The 21,547-nt window shown below is 35.7% G+C and overlaps 1 protein-coding gene across 4 annotated transcripts in view; it reads right to left on the bottom strand.

Annotated features, from left to right (window-relative positions):
• The window catches only part of ANO10 (anoctamin 10), a 119,873-nt gene that overhangs the window by 81,374 nt on the left and 16,952 nt on the right, over positions 1–21,547 (bottom strand). For 3 of the 4 annotated variants that reach the window (XM_085226423.1, XM_085226425.1, XM_085226424.1), the window contains exon 11: positions 20,609–20,737. The exons of the other annotated variant lie outside the window; for it this stretch is intronic. In XM_085226423.1, coding sequence (XP_085082549.1) covers positions 20,609–20,737 — 129 coding nt within the window. The remainder of the gene's footprint in view (positions 1–20,608; positions 20,738–21,547) is intronic. 4 annotated transcript variants of the gene reach the window in all.

The raw sequence follows: 21,547 nt of genomic DNA, 5'->3' as shown, positions 1-21,547 counted from the left end.
TGAGGCCTGTTAGATTCTTGATCCATGCAGCACACTGGTATAATTAATGGACTGCATCATCACAGTTGTATCAATCCAGCTTCCTCAGATTAGAAAACAGAAACAAACCAGAGCAAAAGAGGAAAGAGCTGTTTAAATTTTTACATAATGGCATTTGTCCAGGCAAACTTTATTTCTCTCTCATTTCAGGATTCTTCTTGCAGCCAAAGATGTAAGTAACATTGGAATTTATTCAATGTAGAACAATGCTATTTAAAACAAAGAATTTTAACAAAGTCACATGTTTTTTAATTTTGTAATCACAATTTTAAGGTTCTTTAAACTGTTAGCATTCTTCATGTAAAATTAAAAGCCACTTAACTATGTATTTTCATACTTCCTGGATTTCAAGGATATTTTGGAAAAAGAGCCACGAGATAACTCTAGATGAAAGACAAAAACAGCCATCTTTTGAGCAAAGATGACAAACAATCCTGTGCAGTACAACACTGCCAGGGATGATAACAACGTATTCCTGGATGTACCCTAATGAACCCTAAAGACAAAGCCAAGATAGATAATAAGGAACTTAGTTCAAAGGGCACGAGGTTATTGAGTAAGAAACAAAAGTGCTCCAGGAAGAACTGAGTGCCTCAAAAAGAGAGACATGGTTAAAGAACAAATTGCTACAACAGAATAACATATGCAACAATATATTTTATAGAAGATGTGAAATGTCCAATTCGAACAAAACCTGACTTGTTCTTTCATGTGGGAAGATAAACATGAGGAGTCAGTGTAAAATGACAAACTGGAACATGAAAATGTTGTTTAAAAAAAAGCTTCTCGTGAGTTACCCCACAGTACCCAAAATAGAACACGCTGCTAATGAGAATGCACTACCACTTTTCTCCTGTGTTTGCACAGGCAATCATCACTCAGCAAAACAGTGCTAAATGCAGTAATGGATTTGCATTAGTACATTAGAAAATACCAAGTACAAGAAAATCTAGGGAATAAACACATTCAGAAAATCAAAGATAAAAGCTACAGATTAAAAACTGCTACCAATTTATATCTTAGGGAGATAACCCATATATGGACCATAAAATTATCTTTCTCAAGATAAACTCCGCTTTCATAATTAGCTCTTCCCTATGAAGTGGCTCCTCAGTCCCACTAGCTATATTTCTCCTTGCTAACACGATGTAAACATAGCACCTCCCTTTTTTATTAGCCTTGGCTAATTAACCATCAGCTTGACAATCTATACATCCATCTCATGGATGTTTCTTGCAGTTTAAACAAACATTAGTACAGCACTTTGGAATAGTATCGATTACTGTTACACAACTGAATCAGCTCAAGTTTTAACATAATTCTTGCAATTTTAAACGAAAAAGAAAGAAAAGCCCTTCAGTCAGGGTAAAATAGGCTGACAATTCATTAACATGCAGCATTGACAATTTTTTTTTTTGTAGTTCACCACAAAAATGATCCTTTTCAATCTGTGTATCTTTTCACAAATGAAGTTTTATCAACAGTAAAATCACTTTAGAGTACAGAATGCTTTAGTGATCAAATGTAATTTGACCCAGTATGTGAAATAACTAGTTCTGCGATGGAGGTTTAAATTCAAATGCATGATCAAACCGCGTCTCCAATAAATACATTGCCAAATTGCTTGGACAGGAGCATCTGGTGCAAATAAACTTTCAAAATAATATTATGAATTAAAGGGCACTGTAATAAATTATTTCCACGCAACAGCAAACTTCTACTCTAGGATTTAAATTAGAGGATACATCAGCTAAGTAAATTCACTACGTTGCTTCTGTGCCACAACTCTTACAGTCATTAACGTAACACAAATCACCTGGGTCACGCTCCGCATAGTGCTTCAGTAGATGATCACTACACATTTTCCAAGTATTTCAGCACTGCCGTTTTCTAAGTTTTTCCTTAAAATAATTTCCCAGGAGTGCTAGGATATCTTTATGTTAGCTATTCCAAGACAACCTATACAGAATCTGAAAGTCACACGCCCTTGATTTCAAGTTAGATAAGCAAATATATGTAACTTACAGTAACTCATCTTGACTGACACAGATATAGAAATACTCTCACAACCAGTAAATAGCAATGCTGCCTCTGACTTTGGAATGGAAACATCCAGAAAAACTATTTCAGACTATAGACTTATCGCTGGTGGAAGAGAGCATGAGTTACACATTAGTAATAATGACTGCCTTTGTGTAAGTTCCAATCAATGGGAAGAAGGCAGCATTAACTACAGAATGTTGACCAAACTCCAGACTTGGTATTTACACTACTTCTATTATATCAGTGAGGTAAACAAGGAATTTCAATTCCCCACTTTTATTCCACAGATATGTAGACTAATGCTTTGCTCTGCTAAAAACAACCCCATTCCTCAGGTTCAGTTCTCCAACTCACAAATAAAGAATTAGTGATCATGATTTAAACCAATTTCAGTACATATATCATTTAAATATTTTTTGTATAAAAATACACATCCTTCTGTTCAGTATGAGGGCTGCTCTGAAAGTAATGCCTCCTGTTTTATTACGCTGGCCCATGACATCAGAGGTGGATGTTGGTGGTACAGCAACAGTAGAGGTTGAACCTTCCCACCAATATTCCATGTCGTTGCTGTGTGACAGATAGCAGCAGAGGGGCAATCTGACAGAATGGCATCTGATATAGAAGTGCAGATGAAGCAAATGGGTGGAACTGGATTCCTCCATGTGGAAAAAATGGTGCCCGTTGACATTCACTGATTCTCACTGAATGTTTACGGAGATGCAACAGTGGATGTGAGCACAGGGAGGTGGTGCGAGGTGCATTTCAGCAGTAGAAACAGAAAGACAAGCCATGCACAGCTGTCACACAAAGAAATGAACAACATTTCAATGAGCTCATCCACACGTATCAGCTAATGGTGATGACTATGTTGAGAAATAGTTTTACAGCTGAGAATTTGCTCTATCAAATAGTGTCATTTTACTCTTTTTATCTGTTGTGATTTCCATTAAAATAAATAGAAGGCATTACATTTGGAGCAACCAACTTTTGTCTATATGAAAAGAAGAACACCATATACTATAATCAGTTACCACACTTTGTGATTAGCAAATTCTGAAAGCTTTTTACCTTACAATTACTCCTTCAGTTGCACTTCAGTTGACCCAAACTATCTACAGCTAATATTCTAAAATAAACCAGTTTTACCAAACAATACAGCAATTCATCAGGAAACAAAACCCATCATGGATGGACAAGGCAAATCAGTACCTTCATTTACAATTTATGATCCCCTCAAGCAGGAAAACCAATTATCAGATAAAAATAGGTCTAGTGAAATCCACATTTCATCCTTACTAGGATTTCACTGAGAACAGACAAAAAACAAAAACAAACAACAACAACAAAAAAACAACCAAATAACAGAAGAAAAGGGTGGTGAGGAGAGTATATAAAATTAGAAATTAGAAATTTAGAATTGGTTGCCAATGAACTCTGGTAGGCAGCATGAGGCAATAACACTGAAATGAAGAAGCAAGAGAAAAGGAAAATCCTTTAAGCGATGTAGCATTCTCCTCATACCTCAGTTATAAGAGAAATCTTAAAAAGAATTCCCAGCATTTATGGTACTCAGTATTAAAAAGGCCTCTCCTGTGCAAAATAAAGGCAGTTTTCTGCTGTATCTGCATATACAGAATAGAATATAAACTGAAACCTACATTCAAGTATGCACCAACAGAGATTGAAAAGCAGAGATTAAAAGGTTTCCAGAAGTCAGTGGATCGATGTTTAGGTTATTAAGGGAACGTCTGGAACTTTGGATCTGGTTGTGGGCCTGGATGAAATTTTAACTTGGGAACATACATTCAGAACTGGCTAACAGAAACATCCGTGTGCGTCAGAACTTAACTCTCAAAGTCTTGCTAAACTGTATGTTCATTGGGAGACATGAATCAGCAACAGTAAGTCAGTTCCAGATAAAACTTTGCACTTACAGCAAAAACCTCAGCATTTCCATTTACAGTATTTTTTCTTATTATTGTTATGAGTGCTTAAGCTGTAAATAGTAAAAATTGGAAAACTGCTACATTATGGAATTAATTTACATGTGTCAATAACAGTATGCTTCTTGAGAAATTTAGAAAATTAACAGACGTCTTAAAAATTAGGGCAAATTATTAACCAATACGCTAATTTGTTCTAGTAATTCCAGACAGAAGGGCTTTGATCTGGACCTTTCTTTCTCCAACCCTCAGCAGTACATTTATGCACTAGATACTCCTTATGAAAAGCTCCAAGTATTGAAATGACTCACGAATACATTAAACCTTGAACTTTTTTTTTTTTTTTTTTTTAATAAATTCTTTCTCCCCAAACTGTTGAGGTTGAGAACATGACAAACTTTCACAATTCACAGGAGCAAGGAGTATTAACTCTGTACACAGTAGTGTCAGTAAATGGTGCAGGAATGAAAAATCTGGTAATCAGAACTTGGTTCTTCTTCTTGAGGCAGTACTTCTGCAGACCGAAGTTGCTTTGGATTCTTACCCAGCTGTTCTACATTTTCTCCTACAGATCATTACAGCAGTACTCTGCTATTTTTCTTCTCACATACAAGAAGATAAGAGCAACCCGCCTCACGTATCAAATCAGACTCACAAATAATGGAGGCCAAAACTGTGGGATGTAAGGCAGCACCAGGACCGAAATATTTGACATTTTACACCTCTTCACAGATGCAATCAATCCAATGACCATCTCAGAATGCTGTGAGTCCCTAAAACACGTGAGCATATGAACTACCCAAATCCAACTCATCAGTACCCAGACTGCCATATACACTGATGATTCTTTATATAAGGAATATCTTTTCAGTTCCTCTGGAAAGATGGGAGACTGGCTCTTCTGAATCACTTCTTGTTTATTTCATAGCTATTTTGGAGGAAGAATGTATATGTTCTAATATGTTGTGAGCAGCTAGGGTCAAAACATTTTCCACTCTCATCTTTTCAATTGAGATGCTCAGAAACAGTTTACATTCCTCTACTCGCTATTTACAACTGTCTCTTCCGCTCTGAAACAGAACCACAGCCATTGTGATAAACATACTGAGAAGTTATCTAGTTACAGCAGCTTTTCTTAAAACCCTGCACATCCTCTGCCAAAGTGCAACCATGTAATCTTCACTGAAGGCTTATTTTGGCCCTGCTTTATAATTTCACTGAAGTCATGGACAGCCTTTCATCTCTAATGCCATTAGTTATTTATTTCTATTTTCTCAATGTTCAGTCTGGCTTTAAAGATGCTACATTTCAACAGACAATTTTGTTGGACATTAAAATTTCACTTTTTGCCGAGATAAAAGAAAGAATATTAAAGAATATTGATCTTTGTTTTTTTTGTTTGTTTGTTTTTTATTTACAAATTTCAGTCACTTAAACCAAATTTTAATCACGCTGCCTACCCCTGCAGCCTGCATTCATGTGCCTTCTCTCCTCCCTCTTAAAATTCTACCACATCTACTTCAAAGCAGATTAGGCTGTATCTGAGTACTGATATGCATGAATAGGTAGTATATTCACTACATGTTAGACTTGAAATTACTAAGTATATCCCTTTTATGTCAATTCGGCTACATTCCCAATCTACAGCACTGATGAAGTATTTCATACAATGAATGTACTGTCATTCTTTCATCCAGAATGCTACTGCCAAACAAAAATGTCAGGGATGAAAAAACTGCTATTCTTTGTGCCACATTGTGTTCAGAGTATTTTTACTTCCAAGTAACACAGAACCGAACACCTTCTATTTAAAGCAGGAAAACTAAAAATCAGTATTTGTATCACAGCAATTTGACTGTTTTGAGAATTCTTATTCTCAAAATATATTTAAAACATACAGATAGTTCTCACCAAGCTAAGAGAAGCAGCACCACGAACAATAAAGCAGAATCTGAATGATCCAGCTTTGCAGCTCCACGGACAATTCTGCAGCTGCCACAGCAACCAGCAGAGGAGCCAGCCAAGAGACCAGACAGGCAGCCAAAGAAGAGGTCAAGGCTTGGGAACCAGAACTTGGCATGGGGGTCTTACAGCTGTCAGAGATGCTCAGTGAGAGAAGTCACTGTTCTCTACACTTCTTGCAAGTAAAAGGAAAAAAAAACAAAAACAACACCAACAAATCTACAGCCATTAAAAGCCAAGACAGTGCTGAAAGGAGATACATGCCACCATTTGTTTTGTCACAGCATTGCGATAGCGAGACACTGTGCCAAATGGAAGAGTATTACATGTACAGAAATACAATTCTGTAGTGGTACAGACTGTTAGATCTCCAAACAGATGGCTTCCTCTGCAAAAGAAATATCAATGAACAAAATGGAAATAAAAATTAGAGGACTATTTTTTTTTCCTGTGATTTTCAGTGGGAGTAACGAGGAAGATTGTTTCGCTTTTTAAAAAGTGATATTTTTTCTTTTTCTTCTTACACCAAACTTTCCTTTAAATTCCCCATTGCATAACTACACCAGCAAAAACTCTGGTATATAATCAACAAGTTACACAAAAATTATTTTTAAACTCTATCTACAGAGAACTGAGAAAATGCGAAGCTGTGTTTTCTACATTATTTCATACCTGTTAATCACAGGCTCAAATTTAAGACTCGCTAAACAAAATTTGCAGGACATCTACACAAAAGAACAGAATCAGACCAACTTTTTGCAAAAGTTAAAGTTAAAAGCATATGCATGCAAAACCCCTAAGCTAGTAGCAGCTTTCAAGAAAGCTGTCTCTACAGATTCTGTGCTGACAAGCCAAGTAACTGCCAAATAATGTTTAAAAACAAAAGAAAGGCTCCTAGAAAGTGCCAATAGAAATGCTATATGCTGCCTTTATGATTCAGGCTCTATGAACAGAAAAAAAAAAAAAAAAAAAAGATATTTGCACTGAGATTCTCACAGGCCCTGTGAATGATGCACATTCCGTATTAAGCAGATTCCCAAGGAAGTCTCCTGCTTGTTAGCACAGACTGCAAAGATGAATAAAAGTTCATCTGTGATCAAAAGCAAAAGAAAAGAAGAAACGACCATAATGCAACCGATGTAAAAAATGCACAGCTATATTAAAGAGGTTCTTTAAACATAGTTCAAATAAATGACAAAACTCTTTGAAAAAAAATTTGGGTAAAGACTTTTTTCCTTCAGTCTTGTCTTATTCTATAATCAGCATCTATGTCTAGCTGTAGATTGAGATATAATCTCTCATTTCATTTTCTGAATCTAGAAAAACCAGCAATATCAAATTCCTAGTTCATAACATTCTTAACTCTGTAGTCTGTTATCTATTTCTTCAATGTCACACTTCTGTATGTCTTCTCTGTTCTTGGATCACAGGAATCTCCAGATGCAATGCAAGCTTCTCAAGAACACTTTTCACTTATACAAATAAGACCTCTAGTGGTTGAATTTCGAATTTCTAGTTACCTCTCCTCCAAGATAAAATCTTATTGTCATAGTCCCTCCCAACTAGAGTTCAGCCACTGAAGGCATATCTGCAGAGCCCTTTTGAAAGCCATCCATTCAAGGTGATGAACTTACTTTATCATAAGCCTGAGTGCATGGCTTAGTTGTTAACTCCACGGATAGAAACTTAACCAACAAAGAATAGGACTGGTGCAAAAGTAGGTACATGAAACGTAGAAAAATAATTTCACATCTACTACATCACAGAATTCTACAGATTTTAAGAATATTTAAGGCATATGCACAGATAATGAAGTCCACCACACCAACATTTAATCGTAACCCTCTGACTACCAAAATCATTCCAAAAGCGAATGCTCATTTTCTTTTCATTCCAATCCACTGGGTTTTCTTGCTCTTCCTTATGTACACTTACTCTAGTTTTAAACTCTGGTCAGCGACTTGAAAACAGAAACACCACCAACTCTGGCCTGTGATTGTGGCAGTGATTTGCATTTGGATTGGTAAAGTGCTGCCTACGCATCAGAAATTTGATCTCAAATAGCAAATCCACTTCAAATATTATCAGACCTGAAACTGTCAAACCCCTTAAATACTATGTTGCCACAGAACACCAGCATACTATAAAACATCTGAACTTTAGATTAGCAAGTATGGGTAAAGTCCTCCGATCCACACACTTCTTCCTTTAATGCAGCAATCCAGCAAATTGCTATTCTGCTAACAATGGTCCAAAGGAATTGTGCACGCAAAAAGAAAGAACAGCTTTTAAAATTGATAGCTCACCACGGTTTCTTTTCATAGTTCAGTCATCCTGAATTGGTACACATTTGTACATATGCAGCAGTTCTAATGAAACAGAGTAACTCGTGTTTGGCCACATTTAGAGATTTTGCTTTATTTTTAATGACTCAGCAGCTCACTGACAGCACCTTGGTGCTTTTGCAATCTCATATGCTGTTAGAATGAAGGAGACAATGCCGAAAAATTTAACTTGCCACCCTTCACAAAACACTCCTTAAGTAAAAAAACACTTCAAATCTTCCTGTTTTGAGCAGAGGTCACCACAGGAAACTGTGGCTCACCATCAGTCTATCAGGTAGAATATAAAATGAAGACTTCTTCAGAAATGCCAACAAAATTCTGGCAACACAAGAACCAAGTAATTAGCTTTCTAGCCTACATAAACATTTTGTGTAATTTCTACCTTTCATGCACACGTTTTAACACACACTTGCCTTGATATAACACTAATTGTTTATCATAGAGAAAACACAGTTTTCTGATGAAAAATAGAGTGTACAGGAGCAGAATAAGAATGTTGTACATTTGAGTACCATCTTGACAGAGACAACCGAGGCCTGAGGCAGAAACCCAAACACTGGGTAGTCCTCTCAGGCTCTTCACAGTTTCAACACTGATTTTCCAGATGTAGCTACAATTCTGCAAGGCTAAGAGCACTACAAAGGTACATCTGACAAAGGATACTTTTAGCTATAGATGGTAGTAGGCACAAGGAATTTAAAAGATATATTCATATTAAATCTTGACTTTATGACAAAAATAATCTAAGCTATCACTGCATGTTGCATATTATATATGCATAAGAACATGGCTGCACAGCAGAACTGCATTAATGTTACCGTACCACAGCAAAATCTCTAGACAATGTTCTAATGCAAAATGACAGGTCAGGAGGCTTCTTTTGTTTGAAAGAGAGATAGGAAAGTTGTTACGTCTTCTACCAAACCTAAAAAAAAAAAACAAAAAAAACATACAATGCAACTTTTTATGTATTAGCCACAATTACTTTGTGGGATCAAAAGAAGTATCTGTATCACTTCATAGCTTCTAAGATGATGTACCCATCTCTTGTTGCATCTCTGCAGCTCAGACGTTTTCAGAGGCAAGCTGAGCAATGATATGGCTGCAGTTCTTAATACAATGTGACACTGAAAGGAAGATGCAATCTCTTCTCCTTTTTCTTCAGCATTTGTATTACAAAGGCAATTCTAGTAAATAGCTTCCCTGGCTAACATTTGAGAAATGTATCATACAGTTGTATGTACTTTGACACTTCAGAACACATTTTACAACATACAGCTTTTGACTCACTGCTGTACTTGTTTTATTATTTTCATTATTATTTTATTTAAACTGAGTAACTCAGATTAATCTATGACTGTGGAGGGGGCAGAGAAAAGCAGCCTGCCATTAATGTTACTCACTCCACCTTCAGAAACAAGGACAAAAGGAGGGAGGGAGGAGATTTGCAGAAAGAATGGTACAAAGCCCAACTGACAGCATACTCAGAACTCATAATTTCAACTACACCAATAAAAAGACCATGGTGTGGTCAGAGAAATGCAGTCACTGCTATCTAGGAAATCAGCAGTTACATTTTGTGCTCTCATGTGGGGCTCTCAAGCTATGCATTTAAACCAAACCCAAAGTCATAAAAAGGCAGAACCACTTATATCTTGTAACATACCCATACTTAGGAAGACCAATTAACGAACTTATTAACATAATGATACCAGTGTCACTTTTCAATCTGCAATCCTCATGAGGAGGAATAGGGCCACATAGCATTTTTACTACCTGATGCACTTTTGACTCTGTTTGCAGACAGAACTTGAAAGTAATTTTAGTCTCTTACAATTACAGAGAGAAAAATCAAAGCGCTTACAAAAACACTTTATAAGCTGTGTACTGGATTATTTCCTCACATGTAAGGGGTTAACCCTCAAATTGTCCCTATAAACACACTGTAGTATGTTTTATAAGAATTTAATAAGAATAATAAGAATGTAATAGGTATTTCCCCAAATTAGGTACTTAAATTGGCATGGAAACCACTGGAAAGACATTATTATTTCTCTATTTCTCTTGCTTGCCCTGTAGCTCCTATTATAGCATAGAAATAAAGCAGAACTTCCAAATGCAACCAGTGTTAGACTAAACTAATACCTCAACTTTTCCAACTTACTGTTCTTCAGGGTGCATTAATACTATATCTGTTACCAACTACTTCGGGTACAGACATCTTTTTAAAAAAAAAAATGAAGCTTTTAAGAAACTAGAAAAGCAAGAAACTGATTTGAGATCAGTAACTTATTTGATAATATATAACTGTAAAAAATTAAACATTTATTTTAATGACCTTTATTCCCTTTTCACCTAATCTCAAAACAATTTCCACACAAATTTGGAACAGTTATGAACTCCTGAACAAAAACCTGAGGTGCAGATAAGCTCAAGTACTGCAAACAGCATAAGATAACATTTCAAGTTGAATAATAGACGCCCTCATGTTTGATATTGGTTTATCTGTAATCCCCATAACACACCCACAGTCGTACACACTCACTTTATATCTTATGACAAACTATCTGACTAAAACTAACCTTGATCAAACACATTATGGTTATGAATTCTCAGCAGCTTCTAACTGAATCTCCTTTGTAGGAATTCAGCCTAGAGATTCAGCCGATGATAGGCACACATTAGCAGTCTCTCATGACATCAAAAGCACCATTCAAGGCACTGAAATAGAAAGCAGCAGCATACCAGGCTCCTTGCACACTGCCACAGTTAATGAAAAATCCCTCTGAAATTTTACACATCACACCACTAATTTCTGATCAGAAGAGTGACGTTCTGGATTGACACTTCCTTCCAGCGTAAGATAAAGACTCAGTGCAAAAATAAAGTAATTAAACCCCACTTCTGACATTTACCTTATGCCATGACTCATGATCAACTTCAGTGTGCATTCAATAAAACATTTGCATAGAGAATATTTTTAAAAGTCTGCATACAACAGCTTTTCAGTCCAGTGCTGCACTGTCTTACAGTATTTAAGTTCCAGAATCAGTTTTCAGTTAACCCTGTCAGGTGGTTCTCAGCACTTAAGAGAAACCCAGTAAACAACAGACCAACCATAACAAAACCAACCAACCAAATGAAAGAGATTTAATTTTATTTCTTTTTAATACTACTACAGTTTAAAAAAGCAAATGATGCTTTTGAACTACTTCTGAGGTGTGGGGAAAAATACAGCAACAGATTTAGCACATTTTTAATAAAAGACTGGAAGAGATTGGATAACTCCTGCTGCATTTTTCCAATAAATGACTAATTACATTTACTGTACTGTTACAGCTGTGTAACAAAGCCAGTAAAACTAATACGAAAGTAGATCTTAACACTCTAGATCACAGACCGTTAGTAGTTATTGTAGAAAATAACGCATAAAAGCAAATTATTCCAGAAAGCAAATTATTCCAGAAAGCAAATTATTCCAGAAGTTTCTAGATGGAAAATATACAAGCCAAAGTATCACATCATTTAAGACACTCTGAAGAGAGATGTCTGTATTTAACAGACAACACAGAGGCTCCAACACAAGGTTGACTGGATTTCTCCTGCCATTTGGAGACATTTCTATTCAACTTCTGTTCTCTATTACTTCTCCAATTACAGCTGCAAAACCTGCATTTACTACCTTGGCGTTCCCCTACCTGCTTAGAGTCACCCATTTTTACTCTCAGTAACCTTGAAGATACAAATGACAAATTGGATTTATCCTCAAATGGTACACAGAGGCTTCTTTTATCTCTTTCTTTATTTTAAACTAAGGGCCTCCTTAGACAAAAGAGTTTCATAAAACTTTGGAAATGGGAAGAGCATCACAATCTCAGGAAAGGGAAGGCTTGTAACAAAAATAATACCTAAAAAATGCTATTGCAAACTGCATCACAGATGTATGGGAATATGGTTTCTAGATCCTATAGCTGTAAGTACTCCCTAGCAGATGCTACCATCCAGGCTTTTTCTGACAGTTATGAATATCACGTTTGCAAAAAGTTATTTAAATAGTTTAACTGAATAAATTATACATTATTTACAAAACAATTCAGCTTCATGAAATACTAAACCAACCTTTGGGATAGCTGTAAAGCCACATGGCTCTGAATGTTCATACTCCATTTTGTCATTAAGTAATTAATAAACAATCAAGTGGAAGGTAGACAATGAATATTAATAGGTGTTAACTTGTCTTTAGTTTGACAGTCCCAACTGCAAGCTAGGAAGCCAAACATCCTGATCAGGCTTGAGCTGAAAGAGATATTTACACATGAAAGGAAACCTCTTTGTGGGCAATATTAATTTAAGTGGGCTTTAAAGAGATCTGATTCTTATGAGTTGTTTAAAATGTCTTGTAATTGTCTCCAAAGATCTGCTCGCTATTCATACTGCCTTTTGAAGTTGCCTTATTTTGGCAACCGTACACAATCCCAGCAGGAATGGAAAAATATATTCCTATTCAGTCTTCTCCTGTTACTTGTCCAGGTTGACACTTCTGAAGCACAGTTAGCACAATGAAGGAATACGCTCTCTTTCTGGAAGACTTCCCAAAGTATGTTCAGTCAGCCTTTCTATTATAGGTATGGCTTAAAAATACAGTATGAACTACCAAATGATGTTAAATTCATGAGGAAGCGCAATTCCAGAAGACACTCATGTCTGCTGAAATTAGTGAAGGAATCCCCACGTATTAAAATGTTGCTGCAATCCTTCTGGAAATTTCATGTCTTTTAGCTGAGTAGCACCTCATACCTTTTGCAGCCTCCTGTTTGTGCTCCCACCTGGCTGACAGCAAGAGAAGAGGATTCTCGTTGTGCTACTGTTGCTTCTCCTAAGAAGAGTTCTTAGAGTACATCCTATGGCACTGATTTCTCAACCTCTACTATCACGTCACACCCACACTGGCAGCATCTAATTTAGAATTACAAACCCTTACATGAAAAAACACAACTGAAAAAAAAAAAAAAAAAAAGAGCAGAGAAAAGCTAGAAAAATCCAGGGTAGAACTTACACGCATGGCAATGACTTATAAAGGTAGGATATATTAACAGTACTTGTCTAAATTAACTAGCTTTTAACTATAAAATAATTAAAGTTCCTTTGAAAAAAAGGATACACCATTGTATAAATGCATTGCACGCTTCCATACACAGGTCTGGCTATGTCATCTTCAGTCATGAGAAAACCATAAAAAGGTTCACACCACAAATCAACAAAGCGTGGGAACTAATTCCAAGGAAACACGACTACACAGTTAGCTATACAAATACAACCTTCCTTTGTCCTCTGTTGTAATCTGGCCTAGATAAATCAATGATCTGACCCAGCTTTGCTATTTTTTTGCACATACTGCTTGATCAATCCTTTGGAAAAAAAAATCTGTTTTTTCTTAAAAAAAATAAAATAAAATAAAAATAAAAAAGCAACTGGACCTTTGCTGAATAAATAGATGTTAATATGCATTTTCATTTCTAGAATACTAGAATGCTAGGAAATACAACCAGCACCTACAAACTCACAGAGGTCTAGGAACTTTATTCATGTTTACTTTCATTTATTTTGCTATTAATTGAAAACAAACAAACAAAAAAAAAACTCCAATCCAACAATAACAATAAAAGCTACACAAGATGGCAATAAAAAGAACTGTGATAAAGTTTGATTTTGGAACTAAAAACATTTTGTACATGTACAGCCTGCAAAATTGTCATTTTTTTACCTCATTGATACAGTTGCAGGAATTTGGTTCAGCAGTAGGCATTTTATAGAATTTTAAATAGACAAATCTCAAGGAAGAAGGATTTATAGAAGTTGAACCTTTCACTGAGGTGAGAAAAAAAATCTGAGAAGCAATCTGTTCCACTCTTAAAAGAATATTAACATATCTAAAATATTTGACATCTTCACTTTCAAACTAAACCTACAATTCCATCAACCTCATGAAAAGTACAATTTATAGAAATCACACCGAAATTTGAGTTTATCTTTAGTCTCTGAATGTTGTCAAACTGAAGGATCAGTACACTTCGTTTTTATATAACCTTCAGAAACCTCCAGCTGTTGTTTACAACCAGCGCTACACTGCATCTTCCAATAACTTTTCACATGATTTCAGCTTGAAATTTAAACATCAAAAAGCTATTTTTATGGCTCAGAATTGCAAATCTATGAATAAATTGACTTGCAGTGGCTTACCTATAAGTCTAATATAAAATACAAAAATCAAATGACCATTTTGTAAACTATTAAAAATGAAAGCATATTTTCTTTTTTTAAAGAAGACTCTTAGATTTGATTTCCTATGCATATTAAGCCGTTTGCTGCTGAGGAATTCTCAAATGGAAATAATATGTTAATTAAAATCACCAGTGGCTTGGATTAACCTTTTTTTAACACGCAGAATTGGTAACAACACAGACTTATTTTGCGTATGTACACGTCAATGAACCAAGTAATTTAATAATTTATATGAAGTACATTTTTCCATTAGTCTTTCTACATCTTCCTATTTCCATCACAATGGCAGGCACAGATGGGTGCTGGTTAGAATATCTGTGTTACTAGAATAAAACGTTGGATGAGTACACTTACTAAGTACTTTCCTAAAAAAGATCTGTAAAGCTATCAGTAAGTTTTATATCTTATCATTAAACATTTCAGAAAAAGAACCATATATACAGCTTTCCAATTAATATTTATTCATCAGAAATAATCATTTTTTCTACAGTTAACTTCTTTACATCAAATCAAACTGTCAGTCAGAAAATAATTTAATCCACATATCAAATACTTATCAGTAAACAGTACTTATATTTGTACCTGAAAACTGACAAACTACTCAGGCTGCAAATGAAGTAGCAGTATTCCAACTTGACACTATAAATGAAATACCCTCAAGCATATACACATGCAAGCAAATATGCATTACCGGTATGAAAAGGCTATGCTGCCACAGGAAAGCAGAAGCAGATGGATAAGCAAATACCTGAAGACTATTGCTGAAAAGTTTCAGCAGTAAGAAAGCTAAGTGTTGTCCATGCGTCTTCAAAATTGATCATTAATTTTCTCTGATTAAAGAGCAAACGCAGTGAGGACAAAGAAAGAACCCAATGCAACTGACAGGAAGTTCCAAGGAGATAAGCACAAACAAAGCCACTGGAAATCCAGAGGAAGCCAAGAGGAGGGCCACCAAGCTTACAGGGCTGAAGAACCTAACGCATGAAGGAGGATGAAGGAACTGGCTTTGCTCAACTTAGAAAAGAGAAGGCTTTGGGTGGGAGGGAGGATCTAACCACAATCTTCCTCTACACCTAACAGGTAGTTTTAGAGAAGGCAGAGCTGCTCTCTTCACAAGGGTGTGCAGTAAAAGCACAAGAAGCCATGGGCCACAAGCTGCCTCAGAGGGTTTTTGTTTTGCTATAAGAAAAAAACATATTTTCCATACGAACAATCAAATATTGGAAGAGGTTTCCCAGATAAGTATGGACTTTCCCTCACGGGAAGCATTCAAGTTTTAGCTTAGCTACGTTATCTAGGTTCCTGCTTTCACCAGAACATTGTGCCAAATAACCCTGAGGTCCCTTCCAATACAGCTCACTACGTGATTCCCCTTGTGACACTACAGCTCCTGTATTTTAAACTAGAATCTGTCACAAACATAGAAATGATTTAGAAAAAAAAATGCAGAGCTGTTTCGCTGTTAGAATTCCACTAATGTCAATGGATATACACCTGTACACACACCAGTGCAGCACTTTTCTCTCCGCTTCTTTTTTTTCCAATTTCTTTACTATATGAAGTTGGCCATTTTACACAGCTGCTGAATCCCAACCTCCTGAATCCCCCACAAAAAGAAGCTATTTGCTTCATTAGTGTGGAAGGCTCCAATACAGAACCATGCCTCAGTCACAACCTGCCATAATGCCATCCACATAATTTAGTTTTTAAAAAAATATGTCATCCAGTACAGTCTCTTAAAATAAATAAATAAATAAATAACTTTTTAAAAATCAGCTTTCACAGAATCACAGGGGTTGGAAGAGACCTGAAGAGGCCATCGAGTCCAACCTCCCTGCAAAGGCAGGTACCCTGCAGTAAGTCACACAGGTAGGCATCCAGACAGGTCTTGAACATCTCCACAGAAGGAGACTCTACAAAATCAAATCCCTACGGCCCAAACGTTTATTAAGCCATGTTTGCTACAAATACCCTAGCCCTATCCTTACACTATGGTACTCACTTTTATCTATACCAGAAGTAATTATATTCTTCCTAAAATAGTATTTGTAAACTATAAGGTCAGATCTTATATTACAGCTATCAAAATAGCCCTCTGTTACTCTTCAGCATTTCCATACTCATCCACAAATGCCTCTGTGTGATGTAGAACATCCTGACTGCATTCACTTCTGCATAAAAGTTTACCATTCGAGTGCTGGATACAAAATGAGTAACTATGGGAGTTTAGGATACACTGGTGTAAATATTTTACAGACACTGTTTCCAAACACTCCTACTGGTGGATCATTTAAACCAAAAACAAAAAACAACCACTCTATTGCTAAGTGTTGGACATGTAACTGATTTCTGAACTCAGCTTTCAGAGTAGACCTGAAAGCAGTTTCATTAACATTCTTCTTTCTAATTTAGACTCATACATTTTAAGTAGTTATCAAGAAGAAAGTTCCATGACATTCATTTTCAAAGAAAAAAAAAAAACAAAAGTGCTGCTGAACTGAGGTTATACCTTGTTTTTAACCTTGCTTTTTACTTTGCACAGCTGGTTCACAAAGAAAATACGTACCTATGGTAGAGCATGAAGACCTAGCCCAACTATATGACTTAACTCTTTTAGAAGAATGATAATAAGGGCCTACTGTTTCCTACTTTAAGAACATATATCTACTTCTTTGTTTGAAAACTGCACTTGCTTCACTCACTTAGCATGCATCCATACGTAAAAGAGGGGAGTTTCATGATTCTGCTCCAGGTTCAAACTATGTTGCCATGGAAGCAGATGTTGGATTGATGAAAATAGGTCAACTGTTCAAAAAGGAAAAATCACTGTTCTAATTCTTCAATATTATTAAATATTATTATTTTAATGCTTACTATTATTTAATACCAACTGCATATTGATTTATTGTATTTAATTAGCACTTGTTTTGGTGATATAATATGATTTATAATTAATTGTATTTAATTAGCACTTGCTTTGGTGATATAATATGTATGCCCATAAAATGTAGGTAGTAGTAGATTTAGCATTGTTAATAAAAAATTATTTTTGCATAAACCTATAAGGGCTTGGTATAGAATGCTTAAGAGACTATCAAACATTCTTCTTCACATCTGTACTAAATGATGTCAAATCTTGCCACGTAAACACATTTTCATTTCATATTAGTACCATTGTTAGTAAACACTAACATTTTTAGGAATAAAATAAAATTCAGGTCATTGTTACCATCGATGCTTTGCTTGGTAGAACAACACTTTCTCTGTTTAGCTTTGCATCAAACCAGGTATAAATATTCAACTGGAGTCTCAATGACTTAAACCTGATAAAAAACATTTAATGACAGCTAAGATTTAAGTAGGTTACCCCATCCACTGAACACGTGAAAGGTACATAACCTACAAAAGTAAGTTTCTTGTATTCCTTAACATTTTCACACTGCCTGCCAAACCGTTGTCAACAGAGCACAAATACACCGCAGAATTCTCACCTCCATCTGCAGCAAACACCAGAAAGTAAAATAACTCTATCATTCTTCTGCACAAAATCTCTAGTAAGTGATCTAAAACGCTCTTGTGTTGACAACCTGGCACATGCAACAAAATTTGTTCCTACCCTGATACTGATGTGCTTAAAAAGCACCAGGTTTGTATTAGAGGCCTTGTGTAACGTATTCTGTTTCTGCATTGTTTTTACAAGTAATATGCACGACAATCATTAATAAATACAGCAAAGGTGTGTGGGAATAGTGTTAATAACATCAGATTTGTGTTGCTTTTCTAGGTTAGGAATCTTCCTCTAGATGAAGCAAGATTTACAGGACAGACTCTGTGGTGCTAAAGTTCCACACATTTAATCCAGCAGAAACCTACAGCACTGCTGTAAAGGGCAACACTGCCTTCCATACAGCACTGTTTCTGTCCTTCTCCCTTTCACCAGTGAACTGGATCAGACAGCTTCTGTCAAATCAGTTCCCTGATCTGATTCATCATGCACCAGATATAAGAAAATGCCAATGTAACAGATAAAATAGATTCCCAGGAAGATAAGGCAAAAATATACCCATCTCCTTAAGCTACCAAAAATCATGCTGCTGATTAAACTGATTGCAGTCCCACATCATCCAGTCATTCTCCCTTCCTTCCTCTATCTTTTGAGCTCAGTGTTCTAACTTGAAATATCTTTAATGTAAATTCTGTTAAAAATTATTACTATAACTGAGAACACATCTGTCTACACAATGGAAACTGCCTTCAAGAGAAGGAAAAATTATTCTTGTTGGATTCACTGTTGTAATTTTACATATAGAAATAGATATTTAGAATGTCTTTCACTTTGGAGACCTCTTCCGAACACTGTACCTGGTGTTACAAAACTTCTTGCAGAACTGTATGACCCGTGCTACTCTGACTCTTCAGAAAACAAACCTGTGAAAGTGTGAAATTCTGAGTAAAGATCACTGCAAGTCTGTCCCTCAGGAGACTGCAAAAGTATTAAATTTCAAATGCAACAGTTCTGGAATTGTTTATAACCAACAATATTTAAAAAGTCACATGGCTTGTTAGGCTGCAGATTTCTTTTGTCTGGTATTTCTCAGACAATGAATAGTTTATAACAACACAAAAACTGAAGAAATTAAAGCAGCACACTTTGAAGTATTAAGCACACTGGGTACTTACGATTAAAACCTTTTTTTTAAATATATCCTTTATAACAAGTGCACTGTGAAGTACTAATAAGGAAATGAAGAGAAAAGTTGACTTCTCTATGACCAAATAGCTGCCTTTTCTCTCTGGGTCATCTAGCACTACCCTCCATTTGTCCCTTCATACAAGTGTAGTTTGCTCTAGATGAGTAGTCTTGTCCAAATTGTTTCTTCAAATGGCAAGAACATTCTTGCCATTTCTCCTTTCAGGATTAATTTATCTTTTCAAACTCTTCTTTTCATTTATTCCTTTATTTGTTTTATTCTCTTTTCCATATGATTTATAGATAATGTGTTTGAGATGCTCTGTTTAAAGGAAATTCCAAGAGCTACCTAATTAAAGCATAGGAATTGCACAATGGTACAGGATCACACATAAGCAGAATTCAAACTGAGAGAGAAAAAATGCTGGTATTCTCCTATGGCCTATCAAGAGACAGAGGCCTGCTCAAAGACCAAATGGACATTAAAACTTCCCTCTGGTTACATTCAGTCACACAGTTTTTGTAACATAACCTCTCTAGAGATACCTTCTAAATGAACTAATCTGAATGCTGCATTTAAATTGTCAAATTAGTTCAAACATTTCACTGAGCCTAAAGCAAATGTTCACACATGCATAATAGAAAAATGTATCAGGTTGTAGGTAGACTCAAACTTCAGTCAAACAGTTGACATGTGATTAAGATCTAGAGTTAACTGCAAACTTTAAGCAAGCACGTAACTTACTGCATAACCCACAACGTCTGTAACAACAACACAGAAGTAATACAGAGGCTACACCTCTACAAGGCAATTCAACAACTGTACACAAACACAGAAAAATAGCCTACATTCCTAAAAGTTAAAATAACATCGTTTTTAAATTGAAATAATAGAAAGATACATAAGGACAACGATCTGCAATCTGTTAAGATGTAAAATGGTCAGTCATTTGCCTGAAAAGAAACTCGAGTGTTTACTACATAGAATTAGGAAAACGTAAAACTGAAATGGTCTTACAATCACTAGGACTTAGTTCTTATACATACATGTTTCAGATAAGTCATTATGGGAAACATTCACAAAGATGAAGAATGTATTGCAGAAGTATAGCGACAACATTCACAGTACACGAAAACACAGAAAATAAAAAGCAAGGTTTTAACACTTACTTCGCAGGGAAAGCTTTCAAGTCCTTTTAAAATAAGCAGATTTTTATCTACTTACTGGCATAATTTCCACTGTTCTTCATGTTGTTTCCTACTAAAACATATATCTGAACTCTATTTGAAGTCAGACTTACCTCTACCAATGCCACAGTCAGAACAAGATCCATTTTTGAGTCTGGGAAAAGGGCATTCACTTGTGGAGACATTCCAATCAGTATGCAGTTAGTAACTACTGATATTACACTCATAGTTTCAAAAGCCAACTGAAATAAGACACAAACACATTCACAGTTATGACCATTATCTCTGATTTACCAGTCCCCAAAGCTCTATAAAATTTCTCCCTCTCCACGAAATCCTCAGAAGAGTCATTATTTTGTTTTATTTTTTTTCCTCTCCATCTTTTGACTTCTATAATGTAGACTGGCTTGGCAAGTCATCTACACTATGTCAACCATAAAAACAGGCAACAACACAACCATAACAAGGTTTGTAATACCACAAAGCACACCTGGCAACCCTGAATTTTTCTGTAATTTAATGTATCTGTGTATGTGTATTTAAAAAGACCAGTAACATCCTAGATGGAGGCAATATCAAATAACCTCCCGAAAGAATTCAGAATAATCCTCAAGTTAAAAAAGAAATTAAACAAAAAACATGGTCAGGAAAGCAATCCTAACCTTGGTACCTTCATGACTCAACGTGAACACACAAAAGACTGTGTATCCTTCTACTCTTGAACACATATTTCTTTCAAAATAAAAGAAAAAAGGCAAAACTAGAGGAACTAACTGTCCCAGCACTCTGGTTTTGTTTTGTCCTTATGTTAAGCGATCAGAAAAATGTAGTGGTTCAGAACCTTTCTAAAATAGCAATCAGTTTTTCAAGATGAATGTATTGTTGGATTTGTTGAAAGAAAGGTTTACATTTAAACACATGCAAGTCTGAGAAGCTCTTGTATATAGAGTTCCCACAAAATGCCTGAAAATACAGTATGACAATTGCTTTTGCAGTACAGTGATTACTCATTCCTCTTGAATGGGAAAAGCTGATATGGAAATGTAGCAATT

The sequence above is a fragment of the Meleagris gallopavo genome, chromosome 6, assembly GCF_905368555.1.
Source record: "Meleagris gallopavo chromosome 6, MGAL_WU_HG_1.1, whole genome shotgun sequence".
NCBI lineage: Eukaryota > Metazoa > Chordata > Aves > Galliformes > Phasianidae > Meleagris > Meleagris gallopavo.
This window is presented reverse-complemented; position numbering and strand designations above follow the sequence as displayed.